This window comes from Photinus pyralis, unplaced genomic scaffold, assembly GCF_008802855.1.
Source record: "Photinus pyralis isolate 1611_PpyrPB1 unplaced genomic scaffold, Ppyr1.3 Ppyr1.4_LG5, whole genome shotgun sequence".
Lineage (NCBI taxonomy): Eukaryota > Metazoa > Arthropoda > Insecta > Coleoptera > Lampyridae > Photinus > Photinus pyralis.
In genome coordinates this window covers 25,264,303-25,288,686 of record NW_022170596.1, presented here as the reverse complement: position 1 = coordinate 25,288,686, position 24,384 = coordinate 25,264,303, and the positions used below count along the sequence as shown (strand labels likewise).

Here is a 24,384-nt window from a genome sequence, read left to right as displayed (position 1 = left end):
TTTTATGTTGTACTTTCCGAATTTGTACTATCTACTTCAACTACTGACACTACTGCCAGAAGCTAGGGGGAATTTTTGGTAATTCGATTTTATGTGTCGAACGGGTGCACACATTTAGTTTATTGCCACATTTGGTTAAATGTTTATGGACGATACTCTCGTTTATGATGTTTTAATTAAAACAGTTAGTAAGTTCTCCCTGTGAAAAAGTCCATTAATTATAGTAATTGGGTATATAATTGGGCCTATCCATTAAGCACCTTTCCCCCTAATAAAAAATAAAATCGACTTTATTGAGGCCCAATGGATTTGTTGCATTGTACAAGGAGTATTCATGCATTCCTTGTTACATGGTAAATCGTCAAGTGGTCTAATTACTAGTTAAACTATTTTTCTCCAAGAATGTGGTATACTGCAACCTGAAGTTCTCCTACTCAAATGCAGACCCTACAGACCAACATCTATTAAGATTAATCCCCTTCATGTCTATCTGAAACAACCCCTTTCAATCGAATATAATATTTACGCTTTACTAAAAAAAACCTTCAGTCGATTTGAGATCAAGTCCTTTTTTAGAGGAAATAATGTACAGTTATGTACTCTTGCTATATGATTCTGCAGCTCAAAATCTAATACGAAACTTCATTTCCTAGACGATTTGAGATGATTTGGAAGGCTATAACTTACATTTATCGAGATGCCGTGATATGAAGAACATTTTTTTCCCAATTGATCTGAGACAGACCTCGTTCTGTCACATTTTCTTGTGCGCCACAGTTTTTCTCATTACCCGATGGGGGATTTATGAGCTCCTTCTGAGCAATTTTTCATATATTGTTTATAGTGACACAATTGTTTTTATTGTTAATAATGTCTGGAGGTTAAGGTTAATAAATTGACAAACATATGGATTGATACACTAAGGTCGGGAAAGCTAGATGACCCTCCATTAAATATGTACAGAGGTAATATCTTTCCTGTGTGGAAAGTTCCCACCCACAGATCATACTGACACAGAATGATTTTTAGTGATCAATAGCAAGTTAGCTAAGCTGCTTAGGTTAATAAATTGACCTTAGAGTAGATTCTTCATCGAACGTTTGATATGTTACGCAAGCATTCCATGATCACACATAGGGCATGTTAGATGGGTTCTCAATCCTATACCCAGGATAGCACAAAATAATCTTTTATGTACTGTATATGTCCATTAAACATTCACAGAATGTCCATACCACACCACGATCCTCAATGTGAATGCTAGACAGGACTTTCATGTTCTTGCCGTTCCGGTAGGTGTAGGGAAAATTGCACTGAAGAAGGGTCGAAAATCTAGTTTGAATTTATTTTTGTGAAATTCGCGTTCAAAGAATATGAATACATTATAAATAGCCCACGCCAATAAGTTCAACAGCATTAAGAAAATTAAACGATTTAACTGGAGATTATTAGATGGGACAGTTTAATAGAAGTGTAGGTATTGTGTCGCAAGATGCGATTACATTTACAATTTACGTTAGTGTGGCTCTGTCCTTTGTAGATAAACGTTTGAAATATCAATTTTTACTACCCGTGCTATTGTGGGGATTTTATAGTGTGTTATTTAACAATATTTATTGGAAAGCTTAGGCAACGTAATAGGATTTTTTACGTCGCGTCGTAATTTCTGTAATGAATTATGTTGATGGCGTGTGAGGTGTTAATGGGAATGCTTCGTTTCAGATTTACCCAAACAGGCGCACCAATCGAGAACGCATACGCGGTCGTGTTCAGAGGGTCCAAGATTGAAACTTGATCCAGGAGAGAGCGATCTGATGCTTAAGACTGATTCCGGCAGAACCGATTCGCCCGATAATGATTCTGCATTTAGTGATACCGTTTCTATGCTATCAAGCGAGTCATCGGCAAGCAGCGGGGGTGGTGGGCCCAAACCTCAAACGCTTCAGTTACCTTCGCAAAGTGGACAAGTAAGTTTTTCCTGAAAATGTTGTGTGTGTAACCGTCTTTGCTAATCGTAGGATGAAGCAAGCAGGGCCAAATCCGAGAAGATTAGAATGGCAATGGAAAAAATTAAGGAAGCGAACATACAAAAATTATTTGTGAAGGTCTTTACGGTGGATGGTTCCGCAAAGTCGTTGTTAGTTGATGAGAAAATGATATGCGCTTATATAACTAGATTGTTAGCCGATAAAAATCACGTGCAAATGGATCCAAAGTGGGCAATAGTAGAACATTTACCCGATTTATATATGGGTTAGTATAAGGTCGTGGACCCTATGATGGGCGAAGGTTAATTTTATTGGTTTCAGAGAGAGTTTACGAAGACCATGAGTTATTAGTAGACAATTTAATGTTGTGGACTAGAGATTCTAAAAATAAGATTTACTTTGCGGAAAGGCCGGATAAAACCTTGCTTTTTTCACAGCCTGAAAAATTTTTGTTATCCTCCAGTGATAAACGTGACAATACCGACTATGACGAGCATTCGCGTAGTATGTTGTTAGAGGAATTTTTTGCGTCCACGTCACAGACCATTCCGCAAGTCGAGGGGCCTTTGTATCTTAAATCGGATTCTAAGAAGGGTTGGAAGAAATATCATTTTGTACTTCGCGCTTCCGGATTATATTATTTTCAGAAGGAGAAACCAAAAACGACCAAAGATTTAATTTGTCTGACCACTTTTGACGTCAATCAAGTAAGTTATGCTCAATCACGTAATGCATGATGCCTAAACCTTTCGTTGCAGGTTTACTATGGATTGGGGTGGAAGAAGAAATACAAAGCACCAACTGATCATTGCTTTGCAATAAAACACCCGCGACTGCAAGAACCCAAATCTACTAAATATATCAAATATCTTTGCGCGGAGGATATGTACACATTAGAACGCTGGGTTATAGGAATACGCATTGCTAAACACGGACGACAACTTATGGATAACTATCGAATGTTAATGGACGAATTGGCACAGGAAGATCTTGACAAACTGGCACACGCTCGAAGCTGTTCGGTTAGTTCCATAGCTGTTCAATCCAACGCCACCACACCTACGCAAAATAATCCAACTCATTCCGAAGTTCTTCCACGTGTTGAGTGCTTCCGATATAGCGGCAGTGAAGGATATGGCACCCAAAGCGACACATACTCTGCACTCAGCGAAGTAAGCTCGGGCAGACACAGCAGAGCGAGTAGTTCCAGCTCCAGTGGGTGCATGTCCGATGGTGCACCTTCCAGTTGCGAAAACGCCTTCGAATCCGAATTCCCAATGGGAACCATCAAACGCAAACCTTCGATGAAACCTAGCCTTCCACTGACTAATATCACCAGACAACTAAAAGAAGTTGGGGAGACAAGGGAAGAAGGCGAATCTACACCTTTACCTTCTAGTCCGGTTTCATACACAAACTCAGGTAATTCTGTTCTTCAATCACTCACAGTCCGTTATAGCTTTTGCTGATATAGGTACACTAACAAGATTGCATAACAGAAGAAAGTCTTCAAACTCAACCGATGATTCCTCAAACAGTGGAACTTTAAAGAGGCAACATTCCTATAAGTCGCGCGGTTCTATTGAGTCAATGAGTGGAAGGGGAGGCAATTCGTCTCCTCTTTGCGGAACACCTATTCGTGAAAGAGCATCGCCATTTGGGGACAGAGAAAAAGTTAGTCCATTCAGTGAACGGCCTCCAAGTTCCAACTCCATTAGAAGCCCGGTTTCTGTTAATAACGGCGATATGCCTTCTTCTATGGTATGTATCAGTTATTCATTCCTGCATGTTAACTAACTGGTTTGTATGCTTCAGTTAACTAATTGTTTGGTGGTTCAAAAAAGTGATCTCTAGTTAAAACTTCTTTGCATGTGTTAATTTTGTTTCAGTTACGTTACCGTTGTGCATGATAACTACTACTATCGCATGGTCTGTTAGTTTAATGGTATTGTATCTGTAATTATTGGCATATCTCTCACTTGCTGTAAATGAAGCTTTTATGCACGCTTGAAAATGGCTAGTTTTTTACTTATATCGCGTCGCTATTGAAACACATCCATTGGCGCGGTATAAACCGAGATTAGTCATTTTTACAATATGCGCTCCATGGATTTCAATTACTAAAAATCATTGTCTGGTAATTAACAGATGGACTCCATAACATCCTTACCACCACCTCCGGACAGCACAGAAGATTTATCTCTAACAGACTCCACATCTTATCAATTACCACCTCCACCACCAGAAGTCTACAATTCAAATTTATCACTCGATAGTCTACCTCCTCCCCCAAACCCATCGGATTTACCTCCTTTAACTGGAAGCGAGCTTACTGGAAGTCAACTGTCCCTTATGTCCCTACCACCACCGCCTAGTGAAAACGGTGACACAGACACAGTGCGTCGTAGAAAAGAAAGTACAACACCTACGAGCGTTTTCAGTCCCGAAAGGACACCAACCCAGTCACCAGACTTAACGCCGACGCATTCAAGGTTAAACACACCGTGCTTCAGTCCACCTCCTCTAAGCATTGGATCTAATAGCAGTACACCGACACGTACGAATCCTCCTGTTAGCTTTAGTCCCACATCCCACATCCCTGAAACATATTCTTCAAATAATAGTCAAAATGTTGTAAATGGACAAAACTACGATAGGCACCCCAGTAATCAAATTCCCCCACAACCTCCAGCCTATATGAATCCGCCGCCTTATCGACAGAATTCGACGCTTCCGAATTCGACTGTCGCATTTAATAACACAAACGGACTGCGATCGTCGCTCCGACAAACATCACTGCCAAGGCAAGTGTCTGTGAATAGCATAGCTTCTAGTAATAGTTCTAGTTCGTCCGGCGGCACAATCTACGCAATGTCGCCGCATATGACTGATTTACAAAAGAAGAACGCCGCAGTGTCTCCTCAGCCGCAGAGGAAGGTCAATTTTCAAGAACCGACGAGTCCGAAGAAGTTGACCAAGAAGATTAGCTTCAATTTGATACCGCAGGAGGCGCCCGCGCTACCCAAGAAACCGCCGCCGCCCGTTCGATCGGAAAACACCAAGCTGTCCAGTCCGAAAAAGTTGGTGGAGCCGCCCAAGGATTTTCTTAAAGATCTCCAGCGGGTAATGCGGAAAAAGTGGCAGATCGCGCAAAAGTGCAAGCTCGAACCTTCGACGACGCCTCACGAGGTTTTGGGATTTAGGGATCCCGTCCCGCTTCTTCCCGAATATAAGGAGTCGAACGTGTCGCGCTGGGTCAAAGAGCATTACGGATGCAATAATTACTATGAAAATATTTACACGGATAATGTAGAAAATGTTGTAGAATATGCTAGTAGCCCTTTACATATGCCAAAGGATGCTTCGCGAAGTAAAAGGCCACCCCCTCCGCCTCCGAAGCGCAGTGAAACTACTCAATTGAGTACACCGAGAATCCACTGATGCTGTGTTTCATAAGTGCGATAGTTTTAATACGACTTTATTTATAGTTGCAATTAAAAAACGGTGAAGAATTTTTTAAGTGTTTTATTTTCTACTAATTAGTGGGTTCACAGCAAGATTCCATGGCAAAAGTACCTATTGATTTTTACATTTTTGTTCTGTTGCGGGCGTAATTTGTATTATTGATATAGGTCATTGTTTTGGTAAAAATTTACAAAGGCTGTTAGTGATTATGCCCACAATCTGTGTTGTGCCATTTTTATAAATAGTAAGTAGTATGGTGTATATGTTAATTTTATTTTATGTACATATTAATAATGTGACTTAAGAATTGTCAAAACATTATGGTGCTTTTAGTAACTAATATAGAAAACTTTTTGGTGTTTTATACCTTGTGAATGTTTGTAAAGTTTAATCAAGTTAAAACTGAATGAAAAAAACAAAGTTTACAGGGTTTTATAACACACAATGTTTTATATTTGAGTCTTCTCTAAAGTAAGTGTAAATATCTAAGTAAGTATAACCAGAAATGTTCCATGCACATTTGTTATATGTAGTAAAAATAATGTTATGTGTAAGTAATGTATCTACTTAAAGGTAAGTTGAACTCTTTTTAATTGGATGTAGGAAGATCTCCATAATACCATTGCCATACTTTATACGTTTTTATACTTTGTATAAGTTTTATAAAATGTTTAGATTAATTGCTAGATGTATCTAAGACCCTATGTATATAGTAGTTTTACATCTGGTAGTTCTTCTAGGTGCTCAGTTTTTTGAGGACAGATTTTCACCTTTATACTTTTAATGAAAAATGTAAGAACTGTAATTGATGTGTATCATTTTTTAATTATCATTGCGTTCTTTTAAAACATAACTGCACTAATAATATCAATGTAAGTTTTATTTAGTACAACATACAACACTGTATTGCTGGTCGATCCTTATACATATTTACATATAAATTATTATGTACTAATTGTTAATAAACTAAAGTATTTCTTAGCGAGTCTTGTCATTAGTTACTGCACTGGTAAACAATACCCAAAACCTCCACTAACAAAGGATAGTTTTGCTGTCATCACAGCTTTGCCGTCGAAACGCGTTCCTTTTATAAAAGTTTCTTCTGGTGTTTATTGAAGGCTGTATTTTTTTAAGAAAACATTTACGTGAAACATTTAGTCTTTATGTTTGCTAAACATTCGCCAATGTGCAACTATTAAAAATGCGTATAGGTACCTAAATCGTTTTCAGGGACCCCGCAGTCATTGTGTTTATTGTTTTCTAGGGATCATTACGTTAGAATATATCTATTTAGAAATGGCAGATTCCGCACAAAAGTGATCAATATGGCACAATTAACTGCTTAGTCTTGTTCTTTTCACGTAGTTCTCATCTATAAATGCAATTTAATCAATACATGTTTTTCTGATTACAAGTAACTTTTGTATTGAAGTAAAATCCACACTCTTTGTGTTTATGCAGCTTGAAAAAATAACGGTCTTTTGTGAAATATGATGCATACAATGTTTATGCTAACGTCATCTGTTCTGTTCACACTGCAAATGTATCGTGGAAAACCAATAAAGGATATTATATTTTTTGTGGCATGTGATAGTTAAAAGGTCAGTATAAGCTCAAATCCCCCGGGTATTCGTGTATTCAGCATGTTATTAACAGAAACGACTTCCTTAGTTTATCTTGCATATCAATTAATTCTCCTTGCATCATCATGGTAAATAATTGCTATTGGTTAATTTAATTTGAAGGTGTATTTCATTTATAATAAGTTCATCTGAATTATACTTTTGCCAGCCGAATAAGTGCAATTACATAATTTTTAGTATACCTAATTGATGAAATACGTTCAGTTCTGAAATGTCTGACGAACTTTAATTGTGGCTTGTTGTTTTATCAACATAATTATTATCACACTGACTAAAGCTGTAGGGTGCTGGTTTAAAACTGGTTCTCACATTGCAATTTATGGCCGAGGATGTTTAAGGATATGCTTTTTGAGATGGATCGAATGCTGGATATCAAGACGTGCAAATTGTAAATCCCTCACTTTCTTAACCAGCGGCGAATCATAATTTGGTTGCTTCCATACTCTGCTTCTGTGTAACTTACCAACGAGTCTAAATTTCACAAAATAGGCTGTAGGCAACGTTTATTATTAAACCAAGGGCAAGGACTGTGGTGGATATACATATAAAAGTGAGACACAAAGGGTCTCTAACCCCAGTTGCAGACTAGACAATATCATAAAATAAATTAAAAAAAGAGGTGTCCGACTGCCTGTCAATAATAAGGGCCGTTGCCCGTTTATGTAATTAAGTCCGTAATAATTAATAAATGACCAACAATATTTACAACAGAATTTATTACTGGGACGCGTTGGACTAAGGAACATTTTTTTCAACTAATGAAATGCGTGTAAAACTGACGAAATTCTAGACGTTTTGGTATTCTGAGCGATATTATCTGCAATGAACACTGAAAATATTAGTTTTTCAACGAAAATGCACAAAAGTGATATTTACACGCTAAATAGTTATGTACCTACGCACTGTACATTAATCAGTAATTCCTCCTATTTTCTAAACATAAAAGTTTGGATAAAAATTTCTTCTTCCTAAGGAGTTTCGCGGGAATATTTCTATGGGCACTCCTAAGCATATTTCACAAAAGATATTTGTATGATTTATGAGTTCCATACAGAGCGTTTCAATAAGGACTGCTAAAGCATTTTAGAATTGCGAATATTTGTTAAAAAAGTCGAGCATTTCAATTGTTTGCAAACGGATTCTAGTGATATTCATAGATTGACTTGTCTGCTCTTTTCTAAAATTACTAAAAACGTCCCCAACAAGTTCTTAAAACGGCTTATAATCCTAAAGAGTACAGAATGTTTTTTACAGAGACTTCTGTTAATTTCCATGTAGAATAGGATTGTTAAGAAGTTGTTTTATCTACTAGGTTATCTACTTGTAATGACTAATGACCTACCGACGACGTCACTTTTAAACGTTAATCATCTCTTAATTGCTAATTATATTAAGAAAAAAATCCATTTTGATTAGGCATCACGTGAGAACCAAGTGTCTTTTGAGAATATTTCTTGTGTGAAGTCTAAACTTCATTTCATATATCCGACATCCGTGGTAGCGTTGGGAAAAAATTCGATTAATCGATTATAATCCACCGATAATCGGGTTTGATTATTCTTTTAAATGGATGGATTATTTGATTAATTAACACAAGAAATTATCGATTATTAAGTTAAATTTAATTGATTCCTTTATGGCGATTCGCTTTTACGTACCTACTTTTAATTCGGTCTCATTTTAAGGTCTCGTTTGTGCGTACCCTTAATTTTGCGTAATATGCATGGGAACATTAACCCCCTTTAAATCGGCACCCGAATTTGTTACATCGCCAAGATATTGTGCTAATTTGTGCGCCAATCCCCAAATGTGCGCTTATCGTTTACGAGAAAATCAAAATTTTCCGTTGGGTGGAATGCCATCGTACTCGTATCCACACGACACGATTGCCATAGTTTTGTGCCGATTTGTGCAATCTCAGGCGGCGGATGTATACAAAGTTGGAATCAACACTTGCACCACGCTATGATAAGGGCCTCAATATGTATGGTGCCTATGTTGAAAAATAGCCTAAGAGTGTAGCTTCCAAATGTATATATTAAATTTACGTTACATTTGATTATGTAGCTGAAATTCTAAAAAATTTCTAATATTTAACTTAACACTACACAAGTCACGCGGTAAGGCCAGACCAATATTTAGAGTCATCGTGCAAAGAACCCTATTGAGTTTGAGCCGTATATGTTGAATCTATTAGATTCCGCTACGAATGGCATCTGTTCTAGAGTAATCTATTGCGTTATTTTGCTGTACCTAGCTAGTGGTTGTTCTGGTACCCAATAAAATGATGGTTTCCGAAATAGAGTATGTGCATGTTATGGTCCATCCATGAAATAGCCTGCTTGTCGAGTTTGGGAATTAAAAAACCTTGATCTTTTGCCACCTTTCTTTCCAGATGGTTGAATGGAACTGGATGGAGCTATGCTATAGGTTTCCTCTACTCAAGATGCGTCCGGAAAATGTTGAGACTTTGCGTCTTGCGTTTTTTACAGTAAGTATAGGGCACGACCTCCCACCACTACTGGTGAGAATTCGTACCCTAGGGCTCGTGGTGTAATGAAAGGGTGTTTTTGGACGCCTTAGGTATGTGCGTAATAGGAAAACCTGGTGACGTTTGTGACTTGTTTGTGTTTGTATTTTTTTGGACGCCTATAGGGCCTATGTATAGTTCGTTTCACCAATAATTTAACATTTCTCATTAGGTCGTTAAGTAGCGGGAATTCTCACTGCAATTTTTAAAACAATAGGACAATAGCCCCCATTTAACTAAAAGTCAGCGGTTCTCAATAACATTTTAATGTTTCAAACGCCAAATTGTAATTGGGGAAACTACTTGGAATGTGTCTACCTATTTAATTAATACATTGATATGGTATCAACATGATTATTGTCGTTAATGTCCTATCGACGCATTCCTTAAGGAACTACATTTTAAATATATCGATTATTAAGGAAATGGGCTGATTTATACGAGCACTACAATTTGGCGTTTGGAACATTAAAATTTTATTGAGAACCGCTGGGGTCTGGGGTCTATTGTCCTATTGTTTTAAATGTCGTAGTGGGAATTCCCGCTACTTAACGACCTGATGAGAAACGTTAAATTATTGGTGAAACGAACTATACGTGATGATACAAGCCTAATTGATTTATTTTTGTATGCTTGACTCTTGAGGTTGTGAATGTGGTTTATGAATGTTCAAAAAATGCTTGGCACTACGTAATTATGAAGGGGCTAATTGTTGTGTACGTTTAATTGTACCACCTGTCAGTGTTTGTCCGTCTACAAAAGCTTTTACATGCTTATGTAACTTATGTAATCTTCTCATACAAGGGAAAAACCAAAACAAAAAAAAATTTCAAAATTCCATTCATCGTAGCACTCTCAAACTTAAAACAATTACACCTTTCATAATTACATAGCTCCTAGTAGGTATTCAAAAAGCGCGTCATTTTGAACATTAAAATCTACATTCGTAGCCTCACGCGTACAAAATGAGTCAGTTAGGACCATTACGTACATAGCCTCAGGCTTCCAAAAAACACAAACAAACAAAATCATTAATTATGATACAAGGTTTTCGTATTACCCACACAGTCCAAACCTTAGAGTACGACCCCTCACCACTAGTAGTAGGGGATCGTATACAAGTACTACTACAGCAATTACTTTCAGAAAATTTTTTTAGCCTTCTTATCAAAGAGGTTGAACTGAATAGGGGTTTCATGGTGTCGATTGTCTAATTGTTTTCGGTAATCACTTCTTGGATTCAAACCTCAGTGCGCGATTGGTAACGCAAACACTATTTTCTACCGCGGTGCAGCATTTGGAAAAGCGTTGCGTTTTGAATTATATATAGCACGCAGTCAGTAAAATAATATAGGAGTTTTTTTGCAGTTTGGAATGGCATGTATTCCATGCATATTCATTGTCACAATGAAACAGTAAGCACGTTCACCTTGAAGCGAACAATTACGAGAGAAATAATTAGAAGAAAAGTTCAGATATATAAACTTGCGAGGACAAGTGGAATTTAAAAGCATCATGGTACTCTCAATTGAAAGATGGGTTGGCAAAGTAGCCATAGTGACCGGTGCGAGCTCGGGTGTCGGAGCGGAAGTGGTAAAAAGTCTACTTAAGGAAAACATAATCGTACGTATCGCTCAATGGTTGTAGTTTGTAACTTGGTCTAATAGGTCGTAGGTTTGGCACGACGAACAGAGAAGATAAGGGAATTGAGCTCATCTAAAAACCTCCATGCGGTAAAAGTTGATCTCAGCGTCGAAGATGATATTCTTCGCGCATTTAAGTGGGTCAAAGAAAATTTGGGTCCAATTCATATTTTAATAAACTGCGCCGGCATTCTTCGACTGACTGATTATCTGGAAGGTGACACTAAAATGTGGAAGGACATGATGGATGTAAACTACCATGCGGTGTGCATTACCACAAGGGAGGCCGTCAAAGATATGCGAGCAAATGGCGTTAACGGACATATCATTCATATTAACGATGTCGGTGGCTATAAAGTTTTGGACATAAAACACTTAAACGTCTACTGCGCCACCAAGTTTCCAGTAACTGCGGCAGTCGAAGGGCTCAGACTTGAGTTGAACGCTATCGGCAGTAAAATTAAGGTTTCAGTAAGTACTTACACCCACCAAAGAAGCAGTTTAAATCAAATTTTACTCATAGTGTATCAATCCGGGGTATGTCAAAACGGATCTGTTCAAAAATGCCATAATTGCCGACTCATCATTGCAAAATTTTGCTGACGAGTTTGAAAATGAAAATCCGGCATTAGAGCCATCGGACATTGCCGATGGTATTATCTATTTACTTTCCACAGCAGAAAATGTCCAGGTAACGCTAAACTTCAGCCTCGCAGTATTAAACAGTGTTTTAGGTACGAGAACTGACTATCAAGCCAATTGGCGAGGAATTCTAATGCATAACTTTGAATTTAGCGAATTACGTAACTGAAAGATTATATGACCATCGTGATTGACAACAAAATAGAAATTTTGAAGGTTGCGTCTAAGTAGTACTTGTACCAAAAGTGTTCTTTAGAATGATAAATTGTTAGTAATAATAACGTTTTTTTTTACATCTCATTTTCAAGTATTCAGTATTATATAACCGTATTTAAAGTAAACATCCTGGATATTAAGAATCATTTTTTATGCAGCTTTCCAAACGAGAAAGTTTAGTCATAATGGATCATCTGGTCGCCGGTACGTTGGTCAAAGTATTTTTCTCCAGAGAGACTACTGGCCGCCGCGAGTCTCTAGTCACGGATTCCCGGTTATTGGGATTTTATTATGAAAAAGGATTTACGGTGAGATTTAAAGAATTCCTCTACTTTTCGTAACAAGAAATTATTAAGGTTTCTTTTGTGTACATTTCCGACAAATTTTATTGCACGATAAAATAATGTTAGGCAGGACCTTTACTTATAATCCTTTCGAGATAATACACTAACATATGTATAAACCCATCCAAAAATTAAACTCCTTCACACAGCAAAGTACTTCTATTGTGCTTCTACTCTCACAGTCTTTGCCCTTCTGTTTCGGAAATATTTAGAAAAATAAAATGACGGCCAAGTGAACGCTTAGCGCCCCAAAATATCAAAATATTTGGGTTGGAAAAGAGGTATTTAAGACGGGAGAAATACTATGTAAGATCCCAGTTCATTTAACCCCCAATTTACACAAGCGACTCGACAGCCACTCATTTTTGAAGGCCCGTTACAAGAAAGTTTAATTTTTCTAGTAGGGAGCCCACGACGCTAAATGGGGATTTACTCAACCGTAGTAAGGACGTATTGAACTTGGATTGTACAAAGAAATATGGTGTTATAAAATGATGTATATTGTGCATCCCTCCGTCGGTGTGGGGCGCGTTTACACTTTTTTTAATATTAATGTACAAAAAAAGTCACGAAATACTCAAGCGCGTCAGATATTGATAGTGTACATGTCCCACGTGTCTCCAACATTGGAGGTATATTAATCTCCCGGTTTGCAAGGTGGGGGGAGGCTGTACGGAAGGTTAGAAAACTGGATTTATTCGAGAGCATCAGATATTTAGAGCGTTGTATAAATGACACGACCGTCTATGATCTCAGTCAACTGACATGCTTCAACTGCTGAACTTTATTGACGTTTTATTTCACTTTGGAATTTGGAAATCGGCAGACTATATTACTTCTGTTATTCTTGAACAATTTCCTTCGAAATAAAAAAAATTCCAACGCACTCGAGGATGTAGAGGTAACTTAAAACTTTTGGACCCAAAGTTGGTATTTTTTTAATGCAACACCCTGTATATCCCAACGTCAGTTTTATTTGCATTCCTTTTCCTGATTACAACAATGTATCACAACTTATATTTTTAGCGTAACACAAGTGCTCGATTTTCCGTCGTCTGGCTGACTGTCTGTTTGTTTGACTGTCTGTCTGGGCCACCTAGAGACTTCGAGTTCTGGCTAATTGATAGCTGCTACGGTCTATATTTTATTTGCCCGTTTACTCATCATTTACAGTTGTGTTACGCCGTAACACCAACGAGTGTAGTTTTGAAACATTTTTTTTTAAATTTTAGCTATGAGCAAGAAATAAAAACCTTATTTTTTCCGGTTTTTAAATAGTGGGCCATAATTACAACCTTCCTTTTTTACCAAAAATCGACTGCACCAAAATTTCTCGGGAAAACACTTTTTCTTATTAATTTTGGTGCGTAGAATCCAAAACAATTTAGTACTTTTTCGATCAGACTTCTCAATCCAAAGTTATAGACTAGAAACCAATTTCGAAAGAAAATTCAAAGGGCAGTAACTTTTGAACTAGTAGCCCAATTTTTGAACTGTTTGAAATTATGGATTCTACAGGCCACATTCTATAAGAAAATTTTTTTTCCGGATCGATCTGAGAGAATTTTTTTTCGGGCCTCAAGAAAAGGAAGGTTACAACCTTCCTTTTTTACCAAAAATCGACTGCACCAAAATTTCTCGTGAAACACTTTTTCTTATTAATTTTGGTGCGTAGAATCCAAAACAATTCGTACTTTTTCAATCAGACTTCTCAATCCAAAGATATAGACTAGAAACCAATTTCGAAAGAAAATTCAAAGGGCTGCTACTTTTGAACTAGTAGCCCAATCTTTAACTGTTTGAAATTATGGATTCTACAGGCCACATTCTATAAGAAAATTTTTTTTCCGGATCGATCTGAGAGAATTTTTTTTTCGGGCTTTAATTTTCGAGTAATGTCATGGTATTAACGAGTTTTGTATTACATTTTTTCCGAAATCGACTTCCACCATATAAAACCTTTTATTAATATTAATGTAATGTCAGTTTTTACAGGAGTCTAAAATTTCCTGATAAAGTATGCATGAAAATGAAAGTTTCATGGCGATTTCGGGAAAAATATTTTTGGTGCCTTGTTTGAGTTTTTTTACCGGTTCCACAAGCGATGCACATAAAAGTATAAACTCCCCATTTAAATAATTATACATTTTTATTTTCTTGTTTATACGAGTACATAAGAGTGCGTATGGTATAAGAGCTAGGTAATTTTAGTGATATAGCAACTATTTTTAGCGCTTTTTTTAAGAATTATAAAAAAATGTGCTATTGTTTGCGTTTTGTCCGTTCGTCTGTTTGTCTGTCCGTCTGTCTGTCCGTCCGGATCCACTTCTGCGGTTTTGAACTACTTTTAGGGGAATCGTCCTAGAATTTGCAATAGATAGCCTATACGTTGAGGGTGAGCCAGAGGGCCATCAAATTCGTATTTTGCATAAGGAAGTGGGTTTAAACGAACTGATTTTCTGAATTTGGGTGTAAACGCTTCAGACTGTTTAACAGGAATCCGACTGATTTCAAAAGAGGAATCATCATCATAGATGAGGTTTCGAAGACCATTTAAAAAGGTGAAGGTATCGAACGAGAGTGATTGTCTTGAATAGAAAGTGTTGAAAAAAAAAAACATTAAAATTCGTTAGATCAAGGTTTTAGTGTGTCAAATAAATAGATTTGATTGTTGACTGTTATAAAAAACTGTACGTTTATTTTTTATTAAAAATCGTCTTGAATATCTCATCGTCTCTCGTCGTCTCGATTTTTTCAACATGGTAGCAGAGCGTGGTTCCCTATAAAAGAAGTTGGACATTGAATTTCTTTTTGGAATGGAACTTCAAGTACATGGGATCAAGAAACTCAGAGGAACGGAAAACTGGATTCTTTGGAAGTTTGCAGTGAAAAGTTTACTTCGAGGAATAGATGGAGCATATGAGGTATGCATCGGCGAAATTGGGAAGCCAGCTCCTTTGAGAGAGGAAGCAGGAGACGCCGATCGAGCTGAATATAAGGCCAGCTTAAAGCTTGGGATAAGGCGGATCGCGCAGCGAGTCAGCTGATTGTAAAAAACAATCGATTCTAAGGTATTAGCGTTGCTGGTTGCGTGTGAAACAGCACAAGAAATGTGGTTGAAACTACATTCAGTTTACCAACAGCAGACCAAGCAAGCTGCACATATTGTACAGTCAGAGTTTTTTGTATTTCAAAAAAAACCAGTTGATGACATGGTACATCATATTGCCAAATTTGAACAATTAATTTTGCAGATGCAGCAATTAAATGTAAAACCAGACGAGTCATCAATTGTTGTTAAATTACTAGATTCACTTCCTGATGAATTTGAAAGTTTACGACAAGCTTGGTGGGCAAGGTCAGAAAACCAGCAAACTTTCAACAATCTAGTGGAACTTTTGACAACGGAAGACAAGCGACAAATACAGCGAATTGAAAAACAAGATGAGTTAGTTGCACTTATGGCTAGTAAGAAAAACCATAGTAAAAGTTATAACTACAGTACATCTGGTGAGTCTTCACGTAGAAATGTTAAGAAATTTGATATTTCTAAGGTACGATGCCACCGATGCAATGTTTTAGGCCATCTTCGAAATAATTGTCCAAAGAAAACCGAAAATAAGAAAACTCCAGCGGAAAATTTTTCAAAAACTGAAGCATTTGTTGGAGAAGTTCTTAGTGCTGAAGAAAATGATGTCTGGATTGTTGATTCTGGAGCAACGGATCATATCACACATCGCAAGGAATGTTTTTCTTCATTTGAATTATTTGAAGAACCTGTTAAGATTTACATTGGGGACAAGTCTACGATGAATGCGCTAGGCAAAGGAACTATACAGTTTGATGCGCTAGTCAATGGAATATGGAACGCATGTCATATGGAAAACGTGTTGTATGTACCAACAGCACGAAGAAATCTTTTTTCTGTGACGTCTGCTTTGGACAAGGGAATGTCATTTAGCTCAACTAACAAAGAGTGTACATTTTCAAAAGGAGGAGTTACAAAAGCTTGTGGTGTAAGAATTGGACAGTTGTTCAAAATGATCATCTGCATAAAGCCACCAAAAATTCCAATGGTAAGTGAAGCAAATATTTCATCTAAAGAGACGTTGCAGATATGGCATGAAAAATTGGGCCATCAAAACAAGTGTCACGTGAAACAGTTGCTAAAGAAGCACAAAATTGAATTCATTGAGGGTGACGATTTTTGCGGAGCTTGTGTTGAAGGCAAGCAGCATCGTAGTAATTTTTTGAAACGTCAGCAACGTGCAACCGAACCAGGAGAAGTAATAGCAGCTGATATTTGCGGTCCCATGGAATGCCTTTCATTAGGAGGATCAAAATATTTTTTGTGTTTTACTTGCGACTATTCGAAAATGCGTATTGTTTATTTTCTCAAAGAAAAATCCGAGACTGTAAGAAAAATTGCTGAGATGTTGAAAGTTGTGAAGAATCAACTTGGGAGAGCAGTAAAAATTTTTCAATGCGGCGGTGGTTTGGAGTTCGATAACGCTGAAGTGCGGAAACTTATGATGGAGAATGGTATAATATTGTCGGTTACGAATCCATATAGTCCAGAACAAAATGGTTGTGCAGAGAGGACAAACAGGACTGTCGTTGAACTTGCCCGGACAATGCTTCTTGCCAAGAATTTACCGAAACAGTTGTGGGCTGAGGCTGTAAATGCATCTATTTATATTCTAAATCGTACTGGACAGAGTAGTATTCCTGGACAAACACCTTATGAATTGTTTGTTGGTAAGAATATCCACTTAAATAATTTTCACATTTTTGGTACAGAATGCTATGTACATGTACCAAATGTAAAGCGAAAGATATGGGATAAAAAAGGAAAACGTGGAATTTTTGTTGGGTATTCTGATAACGTGGACGGATTTCGGATTTGGTTCAAATCAAAAAAACAAAATTGAACGCAGCAAAAATGTAGTTTTTGGGCCGGAATTGACTGGAAGATTGTTAACTTTATTTCCAAATGAAAATCATAGTCATGGTAACAGTCACGAAAGAAATGAAGTAGTACCACTTCCGGTAGATGTACCCGTTAATCAGGTTGACGATATAATACCTCTAACAGAATTTGCGGAAGATATAGATGATGTTGACGAACAAAGACAATTGCGTGATCGTACAACATTAAAAGCGCCAGAGCGATTGCTAGACATTATGATGGCTGAAATAGAAGAACCAAAATGTTATTCTGAAGCAATACAAACTGCAGAACAGAGACACTGGAATAAAGCAATGAAAGAGGAATTGGACTCGCTTGAAGAAAATCAAACTTGGGAATTGGTTGACTTACCGAAAGGTAAAAAAACCATCTCAAATCGTTGGGTTTACAAGATCAAGCGAAATTGTACTGGAGAAATTGCTCGGTATAAAGCACGATTGGTTGTTCGTGGTTTCAATCAGAGAGAGGGCATTGATTATGAAGAAACATTCAGTCCAGTGGTACGTTTTGATACTATTCGAATTTTTTTGAGTATTGCAGCAAAGGAACGGTTAAAATTAGCTCAATTTGACGTAAAAACTGCTTTCTTATATGGATTCATTGATAAAGAAATTTATATGCAGCAACCTGAAGGTTATGAGGATGGTAGTCAACAAGTTTGCAAATTAAGAAAAGGTCTCTACGGTTTAAAACAGTCACCAAGATGTTGGAACAAACGTTTCAAGGATGTTCTAATTTCTTTTGGATTACAAGAGAGCAAAGCCGATTCATGTTTATATTTTCGTCTAAATGAAAATGATAAGTTGTTGGTTATTCTTTATGTTGACGATGGTCTTGTTGCTGCCACGAAACAAGAAATCATTGAAGATTTCTTGGAAAAATTGAAGGAAGAATTTAAAATAACTATTGATAAAGTTGTTGGAAGTTTCCTGAATATACAAATTGATCGTTTCGATGATGGGTCAATTTTTATAAGCCAAAGAAATTACACTAAAGGACTTCTTCGGAAATATAACATGACTGATGCAAATCCTGTATCGATTCCTATTGAACGATGTCAACTGACAGGGGAAGTACTAAATACTGAACGAACTAATGCCCCTTACCGAGAAGCGGTAGGTAGTTTATTGTATTTGACAGTAGCTACACGACCTGACATTGCCTTTGCTGTGAATTATATTTCGCAATTTGTAGAAAACCCTCAAGAGCAGCATTGGACAATGGTAAAGAGAATTTTAAGGTATTTGAAAGGTACTATTAATTTTGGTATTTGCTATACTGTTACTGGAAATTTTCAAGAATTAGAGTCCTACTGTGATGCCGATTATGCAAGTGACCCTAATACGCGTCGCTCAGTAAGTGGAGTATTTTTCAAGTTCTGCGGTGGTGCTATTGTATGGACAAGTAGAAGACAACAAAGTGTTTCATTATCGACGACAGAAGCGGAATATGTAGCTGCCAGTGAGGCTGCTAAAGACGCTGTTTGGTTGAGTCGCTTATTTAATGAAATTTCTCCGCACTATTTGATGTACCAACTCTTCTGATAGATAATGCAAGCGCTATAAAACTTGCTAAAAATCCAAGTTTTCATAAGCGCTCTAAGCATATTGATGTTAGGGCACATTTTATTCGAGAAAGAGTGCAAAATTGTCAAATGAAGATTGAACATGTATCTAGTAAAAAACAATTGGCAGATATTTTAACAAAACCAATTGCAAGACCCCGTTTTCAAGAACTTCGAACCAAAATTGGAATGATTGAAGTTGAAATTGGTTAGAAGTTATGTTAGGTATATCTGTTATTTGTTACAAGAATTTTGTGTTTTAGGGGAAGTGTTGAAAAAAAAAAACATTAAAATTCGTTAGATCAAGGTTTTAGTGTGTCAAATAAATAGATTTGATTGTTGACTGTTATAAAAAACTGTACGTTTATTTTTTATTAAAAATCGTCTTGAATATCTCATCGTCTCTCGTCGTCTCGATTTTTTCAACAGAAAGAATCGCGTTTGGAAAATGGAAAGCAGAAAATGGTTTAGAAAATAGTATTGCGTTACCATGACAATGCTTCAAGTGCAATTGCTCAATGCTCACTGAGTTTCGCCATATTATTTTGTTTTGGCATCTCTGTGTTCATAGTAATTCCGGACAAATTTGTTTACATACAATTATTTCTTAACTCTATATAAGATGAAGGTTAGCCATAATGCAATTTAGAACACGCTAGGCTACGTTACACAAGCCATTAAAGGTCACACAGTAGATAATAGGCCAATTGAGATAGCGTGATATACAAATTAAACGCGAGGGAATCTGAACATTGTTTTGCTTAGAAGCCGTTAAGTGTTTGCCATGGTACTGTCTTTAGATCGATGGATTGGAAAAGTTGCCGTTGTGACTGGGGCAAGTTCCGGTATGGGCGCCGCCATTACAAAGCGTTTGTTACGGGAGAACATTATTGTAAGATATCGGCCGGACGGTACAGTACTCCCAAAAGTTGTTTCAGGTTGTTGGTTTTGCACGTCGAAATGAGGAAATCAAGCAGTTGAGTACCTCCGATAACCTGCACGCGTTACAGGTCGACGTGACTAAAGAAGATCAGGTTGTAGGAGCGTTCAAGTGGGTAAAAGAGCATTTGGGACCGATTCATATTTTGGTTAATTGCGCGGGTATAGTTCGTTTGACTAATTATTTAGATGGTAGCGTGGAGATGTGGAGGGATATGATGGAGACCAACTATATCGGATTGTGTATCGCCACGAGGGAAGCTGTGAAGGATATGCGTGCGAATAATGTAGATGGGCATATCATTCACATGAACGACATTGCCGGGTACAAAATGATTGGCGTGGAACATTTGAATGTGTACTGCGCGTCGAAGTATCCAGTGACCGCCGCAGTTGAAGGGCTAAGGGTTGAATTGAACGGCATAAAAAGCAAAATTAAAGTTTCTGTAAGTGGACTTTGAATAAATGGTAATAAACCGAGCTTGTTTGTAGAGTATAAGTCCTGGATATGTTAGCACACCAATTTTTGATGCAACCCTGCGGATCCAACCGGAAATGGCAGATTTTGTGAACTCGTTCGATGAAGCTACCGTCTCTCTTGATACTGAAGATATTGCCGATACTGTCGCTTACTTGTTATCAACACCTCCACATGTTCAGGTAACTACTTTCAGATGCCATCGTTTTAATTGACGGATCCGTTTAGGTTCACGACATCACCATTAGACCCATAGGTCAAGATTTTTAAGGATACATTTATCTATGTAGAATGCAGAGCAATAAAAATAGATTATATTAAATTAAATACGATGGCAAGTTGGTTTCTATGTCAACCAGCGAATATTATCAACTATTATCATCATCAAAAGAGCCGAAAATTTGTTTTGCTGTGTGGAAGTATAATTAATTGCATTCTTTACAGAAATTTCCTATTTATATGTTTCCTTCACTGACGTTGGCAATAATTGGATGAAAAACGCCGTACACGAAAATCTTATGATATAAGAAAAGGATACCCCCTAGACCCCTCGGTTCTATATTCTCCCCCAGAATATTTAGTGCTTTTAGCACTTACAATCATACCACCCCAGTATACGAAAATCTTATGATAGTTAGAAAAGCAATTTCCTGGGGGGTTATTGTCTGGGAGGTATTTTATACCACCAGGCGCCCCCGGTTTTAGGTACATTCTCCCTTAAAATATTTACTGCTTTCAGCACTTACAGCATAATTTTTACAAAGAGACCATATCGAATGTCCTTAGGGGTGAACGTATTGTGGGAGAACGTAACACCAGGAGGTCTGGGGAGTACGGAATACCCCCCCCCCCCATACCATCCCAGTAAACGAAAATCTTATGATAGAAAATGAATGTTGAATCCTGGTTTCCTGACCTCCCGGTTCTACATACTCCTCCAAAATATTTAGTGCTTCAGGTTTGGATAAACTATAACACAAATTTCAAACAGTATATCGATACATTTAAAAACAGCATCTCAGGAAATAATTCATGGAGGCACCTCATTTCCGGCGAATTGCATCTGAATATTCGACTCAAAGTAATAAAATAATCCCCAAAGCTATTTTCCCCGAAAGGGTCATCTCTCGAAGTTTCGCCCTCAAAGAAATCCTTACCGGGAATTTGCCCCAAAGCAAAATATTTTTGAAGCTAGTTGCTTGAGAGGAGGTATCGATGTTTAATTGGGGGTCAGTTTTCTCGAGGCCGAATACTCTGATCAATATTTGAAAAGTATACGTGTGTAGAGATATTCCTAATGAGTTTGATGAAAATGGGTTCTCACTCAAAATGGGGAACAGTCAGTGAATAGAATTCGTTAGGCGATTTCAATGTGGGGATCAAGCACGCGTAATTTTGTGTTGTTAGTTGTTTTGTGCCTTAATTCCCCGTGTAGGAGCGAGAATACTCCTACCGCAGAGATGCTGCGTGTCGTAGTCGACTAATCAACGGGGGAAAAGGGTTCCAGCCAGGAGGATTGATACTGGAGTATCAGAGGCTGGATGTCACTCGATTTTTTATATATATATTTTTTAAATTTTGTTTATCCACTTTGAAAACGTTGGGCACGTTTCCTTTTCCTAGCTTCCCATAGTTTTTATTAATATTTTTACGGAAACCTTTTGAATTATTTGAGTTTCTTAGAAATTTTTGAATGATATACTAAATTTTCCTTTAGAAGGTAAACGAAACAGACCCACTATTTTTTAGATTTGTATAAATAAGATCTTGACATTACGTGGCAACTGTTCCAATTTCACTTTCGAATTTTACAACTTTGAATTTTTACACATTAAAATGGAAAAAACAAATTTGAAAGTACACTCTTCGCCTCTTGCTCACAAGCGGCTTAACGAATTTTTTAAATCATAATTTCACTTTCTTTTAAAATATGCAAAAGTGTTCAGGCTTTTCTATTTAAAAATATGCTACTTTGTTGCTGAATAACTTGACTATAATGCGCTTAGTCGTGTTTCTGAAATTGTAATCCTGGGAAAAATGCTCTCCCTATCTTCTTCCCACAGATATTAACATCTGTGCTTTTACCTTGTAGACTGTATAAGGTGTTCCATATCCCTTTCATGAACTTGGGTGTTTCTAATATGTTATTTTCTAGTCAGAATAATTTGGTCTTTCGTGTTTCGTTTCGAATTTCGATTGCACATTCTAATTGTTGTTAATGGATGGTTAATTTACTATTATCTATCTACTGGCGTTGACTAATGGACTATCATGACCGAAAAATTAAGAAAAATTAATAATAATAATAATAATAAAATAATAAAAATATAGCAATTCTTTTGCATAATACAATTATGTGCGCATAATCAAATTTATTATTTCGATTGTACTTTCCGTCAGAAAAGAAAAGTACCTACACGTATTATAGCACCCCAAAGAGGGATCGATTAAAATATGACGGCGAATTCGTGTCTGCCATCTACCTACTTGATGGCCAAACAATAAAAGTTTGCACACAGGATTTGATTGTGACTTTCAACTGCAACAGCGTTCTTTAATCAAATTTTGTTGTTGTCCTGCTAATTTTCAATCTACTACCCCGTATTGCGATAGGGGTTTAAATTTACACTTCTACTTTTTTGCAGATGGCGATCATAGTTCTACGATTTACAAATATGGAAAAGACATTGAACAGTAAAATATATCATCTCCTACTCCATTAGATGATTTCAAATTTTACTTTTTTGTTACGTAGTTGCTAAAATTATACGGTAACGTCGATAGATCTTAATATTAACAAAAAAAAACCGAGTTAAGTTGTTGCTATTGTAACGTTCACACTTTCAAAAGAAGCTTTAAACGAATTTATTTATATTTATTTAAACTACGTCAAACGCAAGTGCATTGTGTTCCTTCTGCAAAGGAGAGCGAATTGGTATTTGCATCGCGATCGAAATTGTCGCTTATTTATTTAATTAGCGTATGGCTTGCATTAGGTAAAACGAGTAACGTAATTAACAAAGTAACATAAAGGCGAATATAGGAAATTTTTCTTAAATGGCTATGTATACAGTGATATTTATTAAGAAGTAGACATAGGGATTCACGTGTATTGATTTCTCTATGTCTACTTTTAAATGACAAAATCCCTTCTGAATTTTATGCATCTAAAATAACTTCTTCAAACAAATCAAGATCTGGCTGTCATATTTATTAATTTGGATATTGTTTCTTTGGCATCCGAATTTTAATTTTCTTTCGTAAGCGATGTGTTTACCTGAAGACAAAGTTGACGTTGCCAATTAGTATAGTGCCGGTAACAGTTTTAGGAGCCTAAAGAGATTTTTTTCTGTGAAGCTAAAGCAAAATATTTAATTTAATTAATATGACAGCCATATCTTTATTTGTTTAAAGAAGTTATTTTGGTTGGATAAAATTAGGGTTAAATTCTGTGCCTACTACTTCAAAAATTAATTTTTTCACGTTACCCTGAATTTATTATCTGTTTGTTCCACCTAAATTCACAGCGGATAACACAATAATAATTAATTTATTTAACGTAGTAATTCATCAGTTACCTTTAGCCTTTAGTATTTAGCTTGATGATCTTCAACACTATTTGACTTGATCAAGCCACGTGATTGGTAAAGGTTAATAATTTGAACTAAACTACCCCATCTACTGCAAATTTCATATTCGTAGTGCATACCTAAAAGTTGATAAGAATAAAATTTAAATGATAGATACTTAAACATCAAAAGTGCTTAATTGTGCTCTTCCTAATGATCCAAAAAATTAATGTTTAATCATTGACCCAAAAAGTGTGAAACTGTTTGTTAAGCAATTAGTCATCCTGCAGCTGAAAATTAGAAAAATAGTTCATAATTCCATTCTAAAACGGAGCAGAACGATAGGGTCATAATTTCTGTAAAAATTGTTTATTAAGAAATGTTGTAACTAATT

The 24,384-nt window shown here is 36.7% G+C and overlaps 3 protein-coding genes across 6 annotated transcripts in view; all 3 read left to right on the top strand.

Annotated features, from left to right (window-relative positions):
* Positions 1-5,502, top strand: part of LOC116170836 (ras-associated and pleckstrin homology domains-containing protein 1-like) — a 96,027-nt gene extending 90,525 nt beyond the window's left edge. For both annotated transcript variants that reach the window (XM_031487363.1, XM_031487362.1), the window contains 6 exons: positions 1,723-1,967; positions 2,019-2,253; positions 2,310-2,695; positions 2,747-3,410; positions 3,463-3,749; positions 4,137-5,502. In XM_031487363.1, coding sequence (XP_031343223.1) covers positions 1,723-1,967; positions 2,019-2,253; positions 2,310-2,695; positions 2,747-3,410; positions 3,463-3,749; positions 4,137-5,429 — 3,110 coding nt within the window. In that variant the 3' untranslated portion in view covers positions 5,430-5,502. The remainder of the gene's footprint in view (positions 1-1,722; positions 1,968-2,018; positions 2,254-2,309; positions 2,696-2,746; positions 3,411-3,462; positions 3,750-4,136) is intronic.
* Positions 5,503-9,513: 4,011 nt separating this feature from the next.
* On the top strand, positions 9,514-12,204 carry LOC116172764 (farnesol dehydrogenase-like). Of its 3 annotated transcripts, none has more exons than XM_031490027.1 (5): positions 9,514-9,587; positions 10,773-11,249; positions 11,294-11,740; positions 11,793-11,960; positions 12,004-12,204. In XM_031490027.1, exons 2-5 carry the CDS (start codon positions 11,142-11,144, stop codon positions 12,043-12,045), a joined length of 765 nt encoding a protein of 254 aa, XP_031345887.1. In that variant the 5' UTR covers positions 9,514-9,587; positions 10,773-11,141; the 3' UTR covers positions 12,046-12,204. The 3 variants fall into 3 exon arrangements, with proteins under 3 accessions (XP_031345887.1, XP_031345886.1, XP_031345888.1); XM_031490026.1 differs by having other exon boundaries at positions 9,516-9,587; positions 10,786-11,249; XM_031490028.1 differs by lacking the exon at positions 9,514-9,587 and having other exon boundaries at positions 10,694-10,933; positions 10,995-11,249.
* Positions 12,205-19,654: 7,450 nt separating this feature from the next.
* On the top strand, positions 19,655-20,759 carry LOC116171343 (farnesol dehydrogenase-like). The gene is made up of 4 exons (XM_031488122.1): positions 19,655-19,896; positions 19,943-20,389; positions 20,436-20,603; positions 20,650-20,759. Exons 1-4 carry the CDS (start codon positions 19,789-19,791, stop codon positions 20,689-20,691), a joined length of 765 nt encoding a protein of 254 aa, XP_031343982.1. The 5' UTR covers positions 19,655-19,788; the 3' UTR covers positions 20,692-20,759.
* The last annotated feature ends 3,625 nt before the right edge of the window (positions 20,760-24,384 follow it).